This window comes from Carlito syrichta, unplaced genomic scaffold (assembly GCF_000164805.1).
Source record: "Carlito syrichta isolate Samal-C Ts95f unplaced genomic scaffold, Tarsius_syrichta-2.0.1 Scaffold314720, whole genome shotgun sequence".
NCBI lineage: Eukaryota > Metazoa > Chordata > Mammalia > Primates > Tarsiidae > Carlito > Carlito syrichta.
Genome location: NW_007258816.1, coordinates 37,949 through 56,973, shown reverse-complemented (window position 1 = coordinate 56,973; position 19,025 = coordinate 37,949). Strand labels below are relative to the sequence as shown.

The window sequence follows — 19,025 nt, the reverse complement described above, 5'->3', positions numbered from 1 at the left end:
GGGTTTGAGAACAGCCTGGGCAACTTGGTGAGACCTCATCTCTACAATAAATCAAAAAATTAGCCGGGCGTAGTAGCCCGCACCTGTAGTTCCAGCTACTTGGAAGTCTGAGGCGGAAGGATTGCCAGAGCCCAGCAAATCGACGTTGGGGTGACTGTGAGCATGCCACTGCACTCCAGCCTGGGTGATGGTGCAAGACCTAACTCAAAAGTATATATATATTTTTATGTATTTAAGGAAAGATTGCCATTAGACCATGTGGCCTTCCAATCGCTGTAGATGATCCCTTCAAAGTGAAGTATTACAGGTGCCTTCCTGAACGATAACTGGCCTATTGTGTACATGAACCCTGTGGGCAATTTCCTTATGATTGGAGGCATTTGGCTAGATGAGGTGACACTCACCTTGTTCCCGACTTAAGGTTATATGAGCAACAGCACCACCTCAATACTGGAAGGCATTTAGATCAGCCCCAGCTCTTTGGCCAGGGCTGTTCTGGATGGTAGAATTGTACTGCACCCCAGACCGCCTCCTTGCATGCCAAGGCTATGTCTGTGCAATTACTGCTACCTCTCATTGTACCTGGATGAATGACTTCGGTCAGGTGGAAAGGCCAATACAGACACTGAGGAGAAAGTCACCTGGTTCCCAAGGTACACCCTGATGGCTCACGGGATTTGCTTAGCCAGTTGGGGCTGACAGCCCGGGAGTAGAGTTGATCTCTGTATGCAGGTTGGACTCACTCTGCTGCCTGTTGTAGTAGTCTTTTTTTTGAGATGGAGTCTCACTCTGTTGCCCAGACTGGAGTGCAGTGGCCGCTCCAGGCCACTGTAGCCTCGACCTGCTGGGCTCCGGCGATCCTTCCGCCACAGCCTTCCAAGTAGCTGGAACTACAGGTGTGTGCTACCACACCCAGCTAATTTTTGATTTATTGTAGAGATGAGGTCTTGCCCCACACCCAGCTAATTTTTGATTTGTTGTAGAGATGAGGTCTTGCCAAGTTGCCCAGGCGGGTCTCGAACCCGCAGGCTCAGGCAATCCACTCACCTCAGCCTCCCAAAGGCGTGGTATTATAGGCTGAGTCACCGAGTCCGGCTTGTAGTAGTCTTAATTACATGCTACAGGATAGACTCAGTGGACTTGGGCCTCGCCACACTTGGTCACATTGAAGAGTGTGGCCAAGGGAGTGTCGTACTCATAGGAGAACTCACCACAAGCAAAGACAATGTGGAAATGAGGGTGAGTGTTGTTGAGGCAGCAGCGGTGACCGTTATGGCCTTTGCTTCAGATAGTCCGTTCAGTGATGTTTGTATGGCGACCACCCTTGGGGAGGAGAGAGTCTCCCTGCAGGGCAGTGGCAACTTGCTCACTTCTCTTGGGAAATGTGGGCTTCCTAAGCTCGGAAGTCTTAGTGAGACTTCATCTTAGTTCTGCCCTGTTCGTATTTAGACTATGTTGCCCTGGCAGTACCTGGACTTGTATTTTGTTTGGAAGCCATGCCTTGATTTTAGACTTACCTTGAAGCCTTTCAGGACCATTGAGTCTCGGTTCCTTTCTGTTTGACAGTATTCGTGATTCCTCTCTCCTTTCATGCTCCACCATGGGCATGAGGAGAATTGTCCACACCTCACCACTGCGGGGAAGCCGGAGTGGCCACCACCCAGCTCCTCCAAGGAGCACATCCGACTGTTCATCAGGGAAGGTGGTGACGGTGCTCAGCTTCTGTTCCTATGTAGCAAGCTCCCCTCCTCATTCCCACTGACAGTCTGTGCAGGGCAGGTCAGGCTCCTTCCAGGACACACTCCAGGGTCCTTCAAGCCTCACCTTCCACCTGCTTCCAAGGCCGCTTCCCTGTGTGTTCTGTTTGTTCTGGCAGCAGCCCCTTCTGATGCATGGCAAGTCACCCCCAAATCTAGCAGCTTAAACCAAGCAGTCTCTGTACTTGGCAGTGTCTGTGGGGCATACATCCAACACCTCTGCTCAGGGTCTCCCTGAGGCTGCGAGTGAGGTGTCAGCTGCGGTCATCTGCACACCCAGCCAGAAGAGGCTCTTTCCAGACTCACGCACAGCTGCGGCAGGTCTCGGGAGATCCACTTCCTGGCCCATGGGACTGCTGGCTAGCCATGACCCTCACTGGCTGCTGACCAGAAGCCTCTGTTCCTTCTGGTAGGCCTCTCCCATTCATGACCTGGCACTTGCTTCCCAGCAGGGAGGGCTGAGGAAGTGAAAGGACCAGTATGCACGTCCCACTGCTCACGTCAGCCAACCTCAGAAGTGACCTCCCATGACTTCTGTTGTTTTCTGATGGTGAGAAGTCATTCACTAGGTCCAGCCCACGCCCAAGGGGAAGGGATCACACATGGGCATGGACACCAAGAAAGCAGGAGCATCAGGGAACTTCAGAGTCTGCCCACCTTTATGGACTTCACAGCAACTTGGATGGACTTAGAGTCTATAATACTGAGTGATCTATCATAGAAACAAAGAACTGAGTGCCACATGTTCCCACTCATAAGCAGATCTTGAACAATTATTATAATACTATAAGAAAGGAATTGGCAGTAGTGGGACACTGCCGGGGGAGGGAGGAAGCACATAACATTAATAAGGGTACCTGATCCCAAACCTGACCAAGTGGAGACCAATGGGAGGCCCAAGCTTCTCCTGTACGATGACCACTTTTATACCCAATCCTGAGCTGTACCCCACATCTTTAAAATAAAATCAGAAAACAAAGTCTGCCCACCCAAGCAGGAGTCAGGGGCCTGCCTCTGGCTTCATTTCTGAAGAAGGCTTGAAACACTCCTGAAGTCAGATGCTCATTGTGGACTATCTGCTGTCATTGCTAGAAAATTTTAAGAAGGAAAAGGTGGGTTTGAGTTGCTGGAGATTTGATTGGCAAATCTTAACTTTATATGGCCAGAATTTTAGGAAGAATAATTTGTCAGCAGTATCACCAAGGATCAGAGGGGCTGAGAGCCTGAGGGCAGGGAACACAGAGGCTTGATCAGTAAGCCGGATGTGGGTTCTAGATGTTTCTCAACTTGATGGCTACACAATTTAGAATGGAGTAAAAGACCAGGAAACATTGTGAGCAGATGACTGACAAGAAATGTTTGAACAACTTGATAAATGGGAGGAAATCAATGTACATAATGGGTCAGTAGTTATGCTAGTCACTTTGCTATTTTATTTCTTTGAATCCTTTCAATATCCTGTGAGATTGGTGTCTTTTATGCTATTTTATGGAAGAGGAGACCACAAAAGATAGAAACTAAATGACTTGCCCATTAGCATGCAACTTTTTGTTGCTGAAAATAATCATAGTCATGAAGTCACGTACCCATGTAACATATTCTAGACACTGTGATTAGCTCTTTGGACATGTCACTATGAATTCTCCCAACAGGCTCATGAAGAAGGGGCTCTTATTCCCAGTTTTTAAATGAGCAAACAACATTCAGAAAGACTAAGTGAACTCGTGTTATATAGCTGGGACACACAGAAGTCACTGATGAAAAACAGAGAGTTGACTTGGCAGAGGAGAGAGTGTGACTGCCGGAGCCAGCTGAATGGCTGGTGTAGATTTGGGAGTCTCAAACACCGGAGTGTTAGTCGGGGTCTTCTTCCCCCACAGAAACAGCACTCTCTCCTGTCCTCTCATGGAGCTGAGTCTGAAACTCAAATCCAGGAAATAAATTCCAACAAAAACTACATAATTACGGCTGTTTTTATGATTAGCGCCATTTAGTTTCCCTGAATTTATCAGCGCAAACATTGCTGCAGCAAGAATGACTGCTAATGGTGGGAGCCAACACCAGGAGAAAAGCCCCCTTGTGGGGCCCAGTTGCAGCTGTGCGTTGCTGTATCCCACACTGGAATGCTGAGATGACCCAGAAAATTGGACTGTGCTGGCTCCGCAGATGTGGCTGCAAACATTTGCTCGGAGCCCACGATACACCATGCTGGGAGCATAGGGATCAACCGTGCCTGGTGTCACTCTTCAGGAATGCACACGAAGAGAAGTCAAGGGAGGCAGACATGAAACATCACGTTTTGGAGTGACAGGGTACAGTGAGCTCACAGGAGTGCGTTAGGAAGGTCTTAGGGCCACAGCTTCCTGGGATGTCCTAGTGTAGACAGATGCTCATGTTGGTCACTGACTATCTCAGTGGCTCAGGACCAGGGTTTGAGCCCAGGTTTCAGTGACTGCAAAACCAAAATCTTTTCTTAATCCCCACCTAACCGAGTCACCAACATAACAGGTCCTCTCTGTTCCTTCTGTAAAACCTCGACTGGTATCTGCAGTGCTCACGAGTTTTCCAGGCTCTCCTGTATCGATGTATTTCTTCTACCAGTTACAAGTTGTGTGTTTACCAAGAGGCAAAACCTGTTGGCTGCACTTATTATTGTAATTATGCTATTTCATGAAACAATAAGTGCTTTGGTGTAATATGTATATAAAGGAGGTTGTATTCATGAAAACTATGAACGATGCTTTGGGAATATTTAATATGGCGGGGGAGTTCAAGACTATTAGGTGTCAAAAAGCATTGTAACAGCTAGGAGAAAGCCATAAACATCTAGAGAAGTGTTGCACCCATTTTTCCTGGTGAGGATCTTTTTTGTCTGTTTTAAAGACACTGTAGTGATTTTATAGTTTACGTGCCATGGCTGTGGTTTATGGAAGAAAGAGTGCTAGCAGCATCAGTCAGCTGACCCCCAGCCAAGGGGAAGACTTGACCCTGCAAGTAAAAGACAGACGAATGAATGAAGTCCATGGTTTAAGTTAACATAAGTAAAGGATAGTCAAATGATTGGAGACTTCCGTGATTTAAGTTAATGCAAGTAAAAGATAGACAGATGAGTGAAGGCTTCCATGGTTTAAGGTAATGTCGGTAAAAGATAAATGAATGAGTGAAAATTTCTGTGATTTAAGGTAACGTGAGTTGGTGTGGGGGTATGTGTGTGTGTTTGAGCAACTTTTCTCTATACTGTAGATCATCTGTCAACTCCTGCTCCTCGTCCTTTCAATGGGGACTCTTATGTTCTTGCCCAGGATAAGCATATTATGAGAGGAGAGGACAAGGATTTTGGAGTCCACTTGACACAGGTACAGGTCTTCATAGTGAATCGAATGATAACGTTCAAAGTTGTGACTGGTGGAATTTCGACAGGGGTTAGCACCTGGGTTCTGGGCTGGGGAAATTTGAAAAACATGTATTCCCAATTTTTTTTCCTTCAAGCTGTCATTTCTGTGATCTGAAGCAGCATGGCATCCTGATGGAGCATGGGCTCTGGGGAGTACAGCACTTCCACAGCCCAATTCATCATCTGACCTTTGCTGTAGCCTCTGTGTCTCTGTTCCCTCGCATTAGGAAGGCACAGTAATACCACGTCACACAGCTGCCGAGGATGGATGTGCTGGCCACACAGTCAGTGTCAAAGGATTGTTATTCGTGGTTTGCCCCTTTATATGGGGCTGTTAAAAAGTGTAAGATATTAATTAGGAAGGGAGATAAGAACATGAAAAGGGACATTCACTGTCTCTGTTCGTTTTTATCCTAAATACCATTCTTGTGAATTCTGAAGTGAATTTGCAGGTTGAGACAACGAATTTCAAAAGTCTCTCATTACTTGAAAGATTTTGAATTTGGCAAGAAATAGAAGCTGGGTGCCAGTGGAAACGCTTTGTTGTGGCTTTTTTTTTTTTTTGGTAGAGTATTCCATCTTCCTTTGTAAGTGGCAGATTTGAGCCAATCTAATTTTGAGGTTTACAACATTCTGCTAAAAGAATGGAATACATGCCATTTATTTTACTTGCAGTGTAAACATGAGCATACTTTTTATTTTCAGTAAAGATTCAAGAGTCAGAAGACCCTGTTACTCTTAGTTCTAAGTGTAACTTTTAAATTTTCAGATTCTGTGGCCAGTGACTCCTTTATTCTAAAGCCTCTTCAGGGTTGGAATGGCAAATGACCGGCACCAGGGAATGGTGACATAAAGTTTTTAAACACCCTAACACCCGTAGCAAGTGATAAGTAGAATCAAGGCAGTAAAAACATCCTTGTCCTCAGGTTGCTTATGAGGCTGATTGGAAGTAAAAAACATTAGTACAGGAAAAGATAAAACCAGTGAGAAGAGTTTAGCAGGATTTCAGGTAATTTGAGTTTTGGGAGGGAGAGGGAACTGGAAGAGTCAACAAAATAATCAAGAAGAATTCTTAGCAACTTAAATGTATGGAGCTAACTTTGGTAACTGAAGTGTATGTGGATGGCAAAGCTGGGACTGTATTTAGAGGTAAGAATTGCACAAGCCATGTGCATCCTACTTCTGTTACTCACTGTGAGGTTGCTGAAAACATGTGTGAACGAGTGCTGCCTTCTTAACAAGCAACTGCAGTTCATTTTCTTGGTATTATTGAAAACCTCTTCAGGAAGTTCTAGATATCACCAAGTAAATGCATCAGCATTCTTGTACTTATTCTTTAAAAATATTTGTTGAGATCCTTCTCGATGTCAGAGCCCACCTTAGGCACACATTTGTATTAATTCTCTCAGAGTGAACACATGTTTATTTTTAAGCTGGCAAAGAGAACTCAAACTGTTCATTTCAACTCATATTTAAAATGTGCCACCTTGTTATGACTTAGACTTTACATTGAGCTTATGATTTACAGTCATTCAATGCTATTCATCAAATTGATTATATGGAACTGAATTTTATATACCTGGTTGAAACCTTTATAATAAAGTCTTAGCTTTGCTGCTAGTGGTAATTATAGGATTAAAAACAAGCACACAGTTTTTTTTTACCTCAACATAAAAACTTCCAGCAAGATATCTTGAAATTATTTACTTACCAGACATCAATGTTACTATTAGTTAACATCACTGGGATTTACAAGGTACCTGTTGGCTCTGAAAACATTTATAAATAGAGATGGATTAATTTACAAAATACCACAAAACCATGCCAAACCTGGAATGAGTCCTAGGGTCTCATTGTACTGATTAATAAACAGGAACCATCTGGGACCCACCAGCTCCCATCTCTCCACTGCTTTTCCTGCCAGTGCCAGGGATGGTCGGAGTGTGACTAGAGTTTAGACGTTCTCAGACTGATTTCCAGAGAGTCTTAGAGGTCCAGATCCTGGGGAGATACATAGGTTCAAGATGGAGCCACCCACTTCTCTTCAGTCAAAGTTTCTCTGATCTTATTTGGTAAAAACAAAAAGTTCTAACCTGTAGCTAATTTGGAAAATCACTGCTCTGCATGAAATATTCTGAGCTTACTTCTACACACAAAACCCACCTAAATCAAATTCTTCGTGACATTAGTCTCTGTGTGGGGAAGTGGCACCTGAAGGGTGCTCAGGCAGTGTGTCTGTCATGGTCAAAGCCCTCAGGTTCCCAAATGTCTGCTTCCAAGCTCCACAGCTTGAACATGTGAGGAATGCTTGGAGAGCGGTCAGGGTACCACTGCGAAGAAAACTACAGAGAAAGATCCAGACCTGTTGAGGAATGAGAATTGTTTTGTTTGAAAAAGAAATCTGAAGGCAATTTAATAATGGCCTTCCAGACCTTGGGAATTATTAGATTGGCATTAATGACCCCTAATGATTTCCTTCATGTGCAAACACAGTAATAAAAAGGTGGGGGGAGTTGTTCAGCTCCAGCAGGAAGAATAGAGTAGGGAACCAAAAGAAAACACCACACTCAGATGCTGAGCCTGTTTAACCAGAGGAGCAGATCAGTCAGTACGCTTTTATGAAAGTGTCTTTAAAGGTACTACGAAGGTCAGGCACAGCAGCTCACACTTGTAATCCCAGTACTTTGGGAGGCCAAGAAGGGAAGATCATTTGAGACCAGGAGTTTGAGATCAGCCTGGGCAACAGAATGAGACTTCATCTCTAAAAAAATTTTTTTTAATTATCTGGGCATAGCAGTGCATGCCTCTAGTGCCAGCTACTTGGTAGGCTGAAGTGGAAGGATCGCCTGAACCCAGGAGGTCAAGGCTACAGTGAGCCGTGATCATGATGCCACTGCACTCAGCCTGGGCGATAGTGAGACTCTGACTCAAAAAAATAAAAATGATACTATAATGTAAAGGCAATCCAAATGTCTGACTGTGTTTTTGTATAAAAGCACTGCCTGAAGGAACGGGGTGAGTTGATGAACCTTGTCTTTTTAGTCCTGTAAAAATTCTCTCATATCTTATATATAGATTTCAAACAATAATTTAGGATAACAGTCCCATAGCCTGATGACATCAGGGAAGTTTGTGACAAAGAGGAAAGTTTGTTCTGGGTCATGAACTCAAACCCCCACAGGGCCAGAAAGGAATGACACCAGCCACGTGGACAGTGCAGAATCAGGGATGTTACGGCGTATTAGAAGGCGTGTGGCCCACTTGAAAGGGGCAGCCCCTGCTGACTCTGGCCACTTGTCACCATGTCCCAATGGACCTACATTAACAGCTTTCTGGTGTTCTGAAGAAGTTGGAAATCTAGAACTTTCTGTGAAACCTTTATTTTCACATTGCCAAAATACTCAAATTTTGTAGAAATACTGGCAGAACAGTGCACTTGTGAGGGCTTTGATTTGTCCTTTAGCTCACTAGTTCACTACCACAATAATTAACACACAAACAGAACAGTCAGGACTCCAAAGCCAGAAGGACTGATTGGCTAACCCTTTTCCAAGGCTGAATTATGGTCCTCTCCAGCTCCACAAGTCTCTGAACTCCTCCTGCTCCCCTGCACCCAATATTTGATGGCTTCTTCACAAGGGAGGTGAGATTTTAAGGCAATGACTTATTTCCTTAGTTAGCAAGATAATTTTGTTGAGTAAGGCCATCAAAAACTCAGATTGAAAAGAAACAATGCTTGTTGCCACACTAAAGATGCTATTGCTGTGAATAGATATCTAGACATGCTTGTAGCTGGCTTTGAAGCTCTTAACTAGCATTTGTTCCTAACCCTAGCTGCATGAGGCTTGCTCGACTTAAAGCCTGCTCACACTCTGACCATGTGGTGACATGCTCCATCCTCTTTCATAAAATATGTCCAGGCAACTCACTTCCACTAGGGTGCAGACAGCTGGGTTTCTGAAATCCCCTTCCTTTTAGACAGGAGAATATGCCACAGATGAGGAGGAGGACGAGGTGGGGCCTGTCCTTCCTGGCGGTGACATGGCCATTGAAGTCTTCGAGCTGCCTGACAACGAGGACGTGTTTTCTCCGTCGGACCTGGACACAAGCAAGCTCAGCCACAAGTTCAAGGAGGTGCGTATGTGCTCATCTGAGCAGCCTGCTCCAGGCCTACCCATCACCGAATAGTCAGTTTCCAATGAGCGCTTTTTATGACAGATTGCCTTGAGTGTCGTTGAATTTCAAGGTGGAAGTTAAGCAGATCTCATCCCACAGTCACTGACATCACTGTGTATGTTGCAGTGACAGTGGCATCTTTAGGACGTAATCTCAAGCTATGACTTCGGCATGCAGTTTGGCGATAAGTGCGCGTTATATTTTTTCAGCTTTATGGAAATTTTGGTACCTGGTGATACACTTTTCTCTGAGACAGTGATTTTCTAAAAAGACTCTTTTTCTCCGTGATCTGGGTACCGGTTTCTCTGCAGATCTGATTCAGTCGAAAGATACAGGTTATCTAGAAAAGTAGATAGGTGGTGTGTTGTTTAAGAAGTCTCCCCTAGCTGGGCTTGGTGGCTCAGCCTGTAATCCCACGCCTTTGGGAGGCTGAGGTGAGTGGATTGCCTGAGCCTGCGGGTTCGAGACCCGCTTGGGCAGCGAGACCTCATCTCAACAATAAAATCACAAAATCAGCCGGGCGTGGTAGCGCATGCCTGTAATTCCGGCTACTTGGAAGGCTGAGGAGGAAGGATCGCCGGAACCCAGCAGGTCGAGGCTGCGGTGGCCGGGAGCGACCACTGCACTCCAGTCTGGGCGACAGAGTGAGACTCCAACTCAAAAAAAAAAAAAAAGAAGTCTCCCCTTGACTGTTTTAACTCAACTTTAACGAATGTTGATGGCCGTGAGATCAGTGCTGTGTGCCCTGGCAGAATCCTGTCGTGAGGGCTTTCGGTGGCCCAATGAGTGTGACCCCTCGCTTTTGGCAGACAGTTGAGCCAGAAGAAGGGTCCATGTTGTCTTATGGGAGCTAAAGAACCTAGAAAACACAAATAACACAAATTATTCCTTCATGTTCTGAACTGAGCCAAGGACTCAAGTCCATAGATGTTGGCAGTGTGCACCACCATGTAGATAACTACGTGATTGAGCTGGGGTTGGCAAACCGCATCACCTCGTCCAAATCTGGCTTACCTTTTGTAAATTAAGTTGTTTTTGTTTTTTTTTTTAACACAGCCATGCCCATCTCTTTATTGTCTGTGCCTGACTTTGTGCTCCAATAACAAAGCTGAGTAGTTGCCTCAGATCCTGTTTGGCCTGCACATCTGAAAGTATTTGCTCTCTGGCCCTTTACCGAAAACTTTTGCTGACCCTCGTGCAAACAGCAGCATGGTCTGGACCAATGCTATATAATGTGGCGGTTTTATTTGTAGCTTGAGTAGCCAAATCTGTTTCTCTTCATTAATTTTGGTTTCTGAGAGTTGGAGTTTTGTCCCTACCTCGAGAACAGATACATCACTCCACTTATTGCTCTTTTATCCTCCTGTGTTTTATGTTTAACATTAATATATTCATTTCTTCAGAAGACTGCCACTGAGTATCAATGGTGTGGCACTATTTCATGACATTTGTGCCTTGTACACTACCATTAACACAGTCTTCAATTTATTTATGTGATTAATATACGTGCCCAAATACTGTATAGCAGTAGTCCCCAACCTTTTTGGCATCAGGGACCAATTCCTGGAAGATAGTTTTTCCACAGACTGGGGGCGGTATGGAGGGGAAGATCATATAGCATTAGATTCTCACTAGGAGTGCGCAACCTAGATCCCTTGCACACACAGTTCACAGTAGGGTTTGCACTCCTATGAGATTCTAATGCTGTTGCTGATCTGACAGGAGGCGGAAATTGGCTCACACACCACTCACTTCCTTCTGTGTGACCCAATTCCTAACAGGCCACAGGTTGGAGGCCCCTGCTTTATAGTACTGGGGATTTTTACAGGATTAAGTTTTTTAAAAGTATTCTCTATTTCTATAATTTTGAAAATTAAGAATAAAATAATATCATTTGAATGCTCCGTATGGAAGTTCTTGATACAATCTTGGGTTCTAAGAGAGATTGTTGTTAAAATGTAACTATTACACTTTAAACTTATGTTTTTAGTCAGTTTTCTTAAATGTATATTTTCATTTTTAAAATTTTTGCAGATACATAGCTTCATTATGTTATCCAGGGCGATTTTGAACTCCTGCCATAACCTCCCAAAGTGCTCGGATTACAGGTGTGAACCATGGCACCTGGCCATCAGTTAACTTTATAGTGATATTCATAACACATAGTTGCACTGTCAGGTTAATTAAGGTCTTTTATTATTCCTTTTACAGTATAATTTTCTAGTTCTTAAATTCTGAGTTTTTCCTCATTTCTCAGAGTGTATCTTCAAGTAACTTGTTAAGTATTTGAGGGGAATATAGTGTTCATGAACAAACATGGTGAGAATGATATTCTTTTTTTTTTTTTTTGAGATGGGATCTGGCTGTGCTGCCTAGGCTGGTCTTGATCTTCCAGGCTTAATGGATCAGGCCAATTGAGAATGACATTCTGATTATGACATAGAAATGATAATTAGCTGTGTTTAACATTTTGATTTCTAACCTTTTTTCATGAAGGCCAAGCTTCATAGTTTTAAGCATATTCTTTAAAAAGAGAGTCTAGCATGAGTCTGGCATTCAGATGTTTGTATTTTCTTAGCTTGTACTTTAAATTTTATCACACTTTCTTGAAGTTGACTCCTTACTTGATTATTAATTTCTAATTTGCTTTCTTTGCGCTATGCTTGTTTTCATTTTGTCTTTAGCGTTTTCTGTTTCTGTTTCTTTAGAAACACTGTTATCAGTATCACCTTTTTTATGCTTTTATTTTGTCTATTTTTTCTGTCTGAGATTGTTTCTTAGTTTTGTTCTGTCAGGGTTTCATTTATTAAATACATGTTTCAAATTTTTTATTGAGGTAGAACATGTGTAAAATTCACTGTCTTCACCACTTTAAGAGTATAGCTCAGTGGTCATTAACTGTGCTTTTAACTTTAATGCATTTGTGCTCTTCAGCACTTCTGACATGACCTGACTCTCCTAGTCTATGTTTAGTTCTCTTACCTCCATCCTTCCTCATCCTTCCTTCTGTTCTCTTCATCCTAGTATTCCAAAGCATCACCTTAAAATGTGTTTTGCTTGTAGAATCCGTCATCTTCACAGGTTTCCTGACTCGTGTTTCCAGCTGATGTTCTCCTCACCTTGGTCTGAAGTCTGTGTTGAGAGACCCCAGTGGCCTGCTGTTCCTTCATCTCTCTTGAAATGAGACAGAAGCATCTTGTATTTGGATTAGTCAGGAATTGTTCACTTTTTGACTGTGAGTCCTATTTCGAGACTGAGGTCTTGAGCACATATTTGTGTTCTTAGTTTGCAGCCTGCTTGCTGTTTTTTGGCAATGCTAAGGCAAGATGTGCCAAAATCTCACCATGAGTTTCGTAAGTAAAGAAAGAAGAAAGGTAATGTCCAGTAATCACCATTCCAGGAGCTTCACGGGCCACAGGTGTCCATGTGCCATACCACACCACGTGTCAGCTACCTTCTGGCTCTTCGCCTCCCTGAGTGTGGCATGGTCCATGTGACGCCATATATTGGCCACCTTCAGCCCTTTCCCTCTCCTGAGTGTGCCACATTCACGTGATACCAGGCATCGGCCACAAAACCAGCTTTTCCCCTCCTTGAGTGTACCATAGTTCATGTGACACCACGCATTGGCCACCTTCTATCTAGTTCTTCTCTTCTCTTAAGTGTGCCGTGGTTCATGAGATGCCATGTGTCAATCACCTTCCAGCGCTTCCCCTCCCTGAGTGTACCATGGTCCATGTGACACCACGCATCAACCACCTTTCTTTTCTTCCCCTCCCTGAGTGTACCATGGTCCACGTGATGCCACACATCTGCCACCTTCCAGATCTTCCCCTCTCTGAGAGTGCCATGGTCCATGTGACACTACACATTGGCTACCTTCTAGCTCTTCCCCTCTCCTGAGTGTGCCATTGTTCATGTGACACCACATGTCAACCACCTTCCTGCTCTTCCTCTCCCTGAGAGTGCCATGATCCACATGGCACCATGCGTCAACCACTTTCCAGCTCTTGCCCTCTCCTGAGTGTGCCATGGTCCACGTGATGCTATGCATCAGCCATCTCCCAGCTCTTTGCCTCCCTGAGTGTACCATGGTCCATGTGACAACATGCATCGGCCACATTTCATTTCTTCCCTTCCCTGAGTGTACCATGGTCCATGTGACACCACATGTCAGCCACTTTCTGTCAGCCGCTTTCCCCCTCCTGAGTGTACCGTGTCCCATATGATGCCATGCATAGGCCTCTTTCAGGCTCTTTCCCTTTCCTGAGTGTACCATGGTCCATGTGATACCACACATCAGCCACTTTCCAGCTCTTTTCCTCTTCTGACAGTTGCCCTCTGAACAGCTGCCTGGGTGCTGCACCTAGGCAGACAGGAGAGGTGTCCACTTTTCTCTTTGGACAGGTTGGATCTGAAGCAACCAGCAAGCGGACACATGGGAACGGTTGTTTTTGTTGTGATCTCCATTTGGGGCTAGGAATTTCTCTAATTCTGATGTGACTTCACTGGTAGTCTCAGGGAGTGGAGAGGCTGTGTCAGCAACAGCCAGGCCAACCAGGTGCCGTTCAAGTCCTGTCCAGGGCTCCCCCAGGCCCTCCTTTTAGGGATCGTGGCTGTTGCACAGTAATACAATCCTATCTTTCTCTTAAGGAGAAAGTGGACTCTGAAAGTTGGATTCTTTCATTTAAGTCTATGAATAAGATTCTAGAAGAGCTATAAATGCATAGGGTAGAAAGATTATCTGTGGAACTTTCTGTTCACATGTAGAGAAACTGTGCTTGTTGCCTGCTTATTAGTATACATGTTCATGTTTACAGGAGCTGTAATTCATGACTGTCAACCATATCCAGCATCTTCCTCACGCTTAGAGCATGACCTTGTCAGCATGACCTCGCCCTGTGCTGTACCATTCACTGTGATTCGTGTTATCCTCACAAATTGCGGTGGTGTTCCACCAGCCATTTTAGTTCATTTTGCGTGTACTATTCTCCAAGTGAAACACTTGTCAATGTAAAGATAGATCCCATATTCAAGGAGGACCCCAAAACCCCCAAAATTCTCTTTTGAAGGGCGGGCCCTTTGTAGTGCAGGTTTCCTCCACTAGGTGAGTGTTCTGGGAACCCATCAGAGTCTGTGGGCCAGCCAGCATTATTGTGAGAGGCTGAGTTCAGCTTCAGTGAATTTTTTTTTTTTTTTTTTGGAGATTCGTTCAACACGTTTGCTCATTTTATAATGGGTGATTCACAGCACACCTGCCCGCACCATGCTGACTTTTCAGCAGTTTTGACCAAGAACGGCATGACCCTCATGCCTCACCCTCCCTGTCTACTCTCTCTCTCCTTGAGTGACTTTTGTTGGTTTCTCCAGATGAAAAAATCCTCAAGGAGAAACATTTTGCCAATGTAGAAGTGAAACAACAAACAACAGAAACACTAAGTGGCATCAAAATTGACAAGTTCAAAAACTGTTTTGAGCAGTAGAAAAAGTATCTTGATAGGTGTATTGCTTCCAACGGAGAGTAGTTTGAAGGTGACTGAAATTTAAACACAATTCTTAAATTGTGTATTTAAGAATAAATACACAACTTTTTATAAATTCTGGATTTTCTGTGTCCCCTCTTATATGCAGATTTGAGCGGACATTACAAAGAAATGTGGCATGGCTTCATTTTAACAGCACCAACATACAGGCAAAAACAGCTTCAATTCCTTCTTTTGTGGAGCTGACACTTGTGAGAAAGACAGACATCAGTAAGATGAGAAAGTCATTAAATAAGTTCAGATTCTAATGCTGACACCACTTAAGTTGTATGCAAATATCACCTATTGTTTTCCTTTGTAAGGTCAGAGCAGAAAACGCTGCCCTTATCTGATTGTAGAATTTCTAGAATTGGAACTCTCTTAACATCTTAGCTGCAAAGATATTTTTCACTTTTCACAGGATAAGGAGAGAGAGGCCAGAAGTTCAGTCTGCTGTTTATGTTTCTGTCTAAGGACTATTTTCTATGTTTCTATTTTCAGCACAATTATACTTGGAATATATTGATTCAGTGACATGAGTGCATGTTCTGTAGTCATCTTTTTGGGGGAAAAAATGAACAACAAATATACACAGCAAGCACACCTGCAGAATGTTAAGTGAGAGTTGCTTCCCTGCCGGAGTGTGTGTGTGTGTCTTTGTGCTGAAATCCTGGGGTATTCTTTACGGCGTTCATGTTAAAGATGACGGAAGAGGTGCAAGAGTCTGGGCTTGTAGGTTGAAAGACCCTGACCTGCAGGCCTCCTCATGATGGCCTCCCATTCCACGTCTTTTATCCAGACGTGGCTCCTCTGAGCCTCACATTTCTAACAGGGATTCCAGGCCCTGTTTCTGTTGACCATCCCTGTTGACCTCCCACTTGGAGCCAGTCGGCCTGCACACCCCTGGCCCTGGACTTTGAAGAGGTCTATTCCTGACATAAATCTCTTAAACATGTGGGCAGAGCATTGCTGTAGAGTAAGGACATTCCACCTTTGCCAGGGATGCTGCTGGGGCCAAGTTCCCTCACCCTTTGACAAGCAGTTTTCTCTTGTTCACGAAGGGGAGGGGTCTCAGTTCCATGCTCACTTGGCCGGGAGTTGGACCCACAGGGCATGTGACTAGTGATGAGAACAGAAACCCATCGAGCCATCAGGATCAAGACCCTCTGCCCTTCTTTCAGAGTGTGGAGAACCCTTGCAAGGCGGTCTTCTTTCATCTGCCTGAAGGAAGTATCTTGAAGGTAGATTCTGCCATGTCCACACGTCCTCAGTGACACACGTCACCTGGTACGCAGTCTTGCTCGTTAAATGCTGGTGGAATAACTAGGGAGGTGCTCTCTTGAGCCCCATGTGTAATGGCTGCAGCTGACCAACCACCATTTTGCATCCAGCATCAGAGCCTCAGAGACTGTGCCTGAGTGACCCATGGTTTCCACGGGAGTAGCTTTTTCCTCTGCAAGGTGGCGACGATGACATGTGCTTGGGGCTTTTGTGAAGACTTAATGAAAAAGACGTCCCGAAGCAGCAGTTCAGGTAGGCGTTTGGAGAGGGGAGGAGTGGAGGCAGACCCGGGCTTCCTCCACCACCCCTGCTTCTCCTGGAAATGCAAAGGTGCCTGTGGTTCCCGGTCTCTTTTCTCATCTGGACAGTGAAGTTAGATGGCTCCTGCCTCACAGAATCATTCACAGTGACAAAAGGAGGCGATAAAAGGGTTACAGGGATCTGCCCATGTGAGGGACTGAGTATTCAGAGAAAGAAGCGTGGGCTGAGGCTTCGAAGCCTTTGGTGCATGTCAGCCTGCAGCAGGAGCACCCGCAACCAGGGTCATCCCACAGGAGGTGACAGGGCCACACCATGTGCATGTGCTGCTTTTCCCATCAGTAGTGATGGGTCTGTAGAGATTCTCTTCTTGTACACGTGGAATTCGTGTCATCACATAGCTAGAATTCCAGGCCTTACAAGTACTAAGGAACTTAGTGTGTGAACTTACACAGGACATTCTGCATGCCTGTGTGTAAAGTTTCCTGTACATGCAGCTGTTCTTGGTAATAGTGCAGGTGCTTCTCATGTCCTTCACCTTGTGACTGGTGCATTTGGCTCCCGTCTGTCATCCATGCTTGGTGAGACTGGTGTGGTGGGACAGGTAACATGACTGGCTCACAGTTCTGCCTGGGTTTGCCCCACATACTGGGGGATTAATCTAGTATCCACATTCAAAGAATGAAAATGCTTGCTGTGGGCAGGAATTTCTAGACCGTTGGCGACCATCTTTAGGCTCTGTTTCATCGATGTCACACCTGCAGTTTGTAGAGGGCCCTGGGGTTCCTCCTATCCAGCTTCACATTTTTTCACATGGGAAACTGAGGCCCAGAGAAGCAACTGACAGAAGTCAGTAATCTCAGTAGAGAGAGTCCCTGATAGCTGCATCCCACATGCTTGGTCACCCGCCAGGAGCAGATGGAATGAGATAAACTCCTCTCGCCCACAGCACAGGGTCCCCTGGGAAATACGCCTGTGGTTGTCTTACAACTCTTTAGACAGACAGAGGTGCCCATCTTTCTCAGATACGGCATTCACAGCTGGAGCACTTTCACCTGAGAACTGGAGTGGGGACCCTGTTTGGGTTCTGACATGACATCCTTCTTGGTCCTGGCTGACTTGACTCAGCCTTATTCTGTGCCAGCTGCTGTGCTCTGCATCTTACATGGACCATACCATGTAACCATCCAGCAAGGAAGCTCTGATGTGGGAGTAACCGGATTCCTTGGGTGAGGCAGTGAACATGAGAGAGTTCCAGTCATTTTCTAATGCCACGTAGAGCACACGGTCGGCCCAAGGTGAAGTCGGGCCAGCTGATGTAACTCTTCCTCATGCCTGGCACGTGTAGGAAGAGCATGACACAGGTGGTGTCAGGATCAGTTACAGACTGGTGCATGGACTCACTGGATGCCCTGCACTTAGCTGTGTGTGTATGTATGGGTATTGATGCTTATGGATCTGTGCTAGTGTGTCTAGTGTCTGAGTGTTTGATTAGCTTGTGCTGGGTGGGAGGTTGGCCTTGGTGTTTACCAGAAGTAGGAGGGATTGTCTTTATAGCATGCGTGTCGTAGCTCCGCCGTCAGTGCCTGAATTCATCCTCATTTTCTAAGGAAATGGCATCAGCTAAGCATCAGAAGGTCCAGGTTTTCATCCCAGTTTCAGTGTTGCTTCACTGTGAGAACTAGCCAGGTCAGGGACCTTCTCTGAGCCTCGGTTTGCCCGTGTCTGGAGGGTCCTGAGACATTAGGACCTGTGATCTGCACCGCTGTGCTCACAGTGGGCCATGGCTACAGTTTCTATGGTGCACTCAAGCCCAGCAGCTGGAATGCTGCTGGAAAACCCAGGGGACCCATTCAACAGGGTGGGGTGAGCACAGGTCGCCTCCATGACGGGGCTACGGGACTCCAGAACAGCACTGCCACATCACTGCGTCCTTCTCTAGCCTAGTCACCAAGAAAATTTGCAATTAGAGTCCTTGCCAGTGTGCCAGTGCCTGGGCAGCCACTCCAGGTGGGTGAGTGGGAGATGCAGCCTGATGCTGCAGTAGGAAGTCCTGTGGGCCAGCTGACTGTGTGGGCCTAAGAATAACACTGCGTTTACAGACTGTTGGTGCAGGGGTCCCTGGGAACAAGGAGGGGGAGGGGAGCAGTGGTTACATCTCAGGACTGCCAGAGTGACCAGGTCAGAGAGTGAACGCAAGAGACATGAGTGGAACAGGGTCATGTGGGAACCAGCACCAAGATGGCCTTTGCACAAGTGCAGTGGGGAGCCGTGGCAGTGTCCCTGATGCCTTGTATACAGCAGGAGGAGTATCCCACAGGGAGCCTGGGCACCCTTAGGCTCAGGGCTGGTGGCCACTGGCATCTGAGGGTGTTGGCTTGACCTGTCCTCTGCTTCTGTCTATCCTGTGTCATCCCACATGCCCCCCCACCCCCCAGAGGAACACAGGTTGCAAACCCTAGAGGGTTGAGGTCTTGCAGGACCATGGACCACGGTTTCTCCTTGTGAGTCTGCAAACACCACATTTTTGTCCAGCACAAACTCACTCACTTCTTCTGAAAGGAGACCTCTGCCAGGTTCTTTTTTTTTGAGTTGGAGTCTCACTGTTGCCCAGACTGGAGTGCAGTGGCCGCTCCC

General features: G+C 45.6%; 1 protein-coding gene across 1 annotated transcript in view; it reads left to right on the top strand.

Moving 5' to 3' along the window:
• The window catches only part of PPP1R9A (protein phosphatase 1 regulatory subunit 9A), a gene marked incomplete at its 3' end in the record, with an annotated part of 289,697 nt that overhangs the window by 234,476 nt on the left and 36,196 nt on the right, over positions 1–19,025 (top strand). Inside the window, exon 7 of the mRNA XM_008071775.1 lies at positions 9,130–9,285. Coding sequence (XP_008069966.1) covers positions 9,130–9,285 — 156 coding nt within the window. The remainder of the gene's footprint in view (positions 1–9,129; positions 9,286–19,025) is intronic.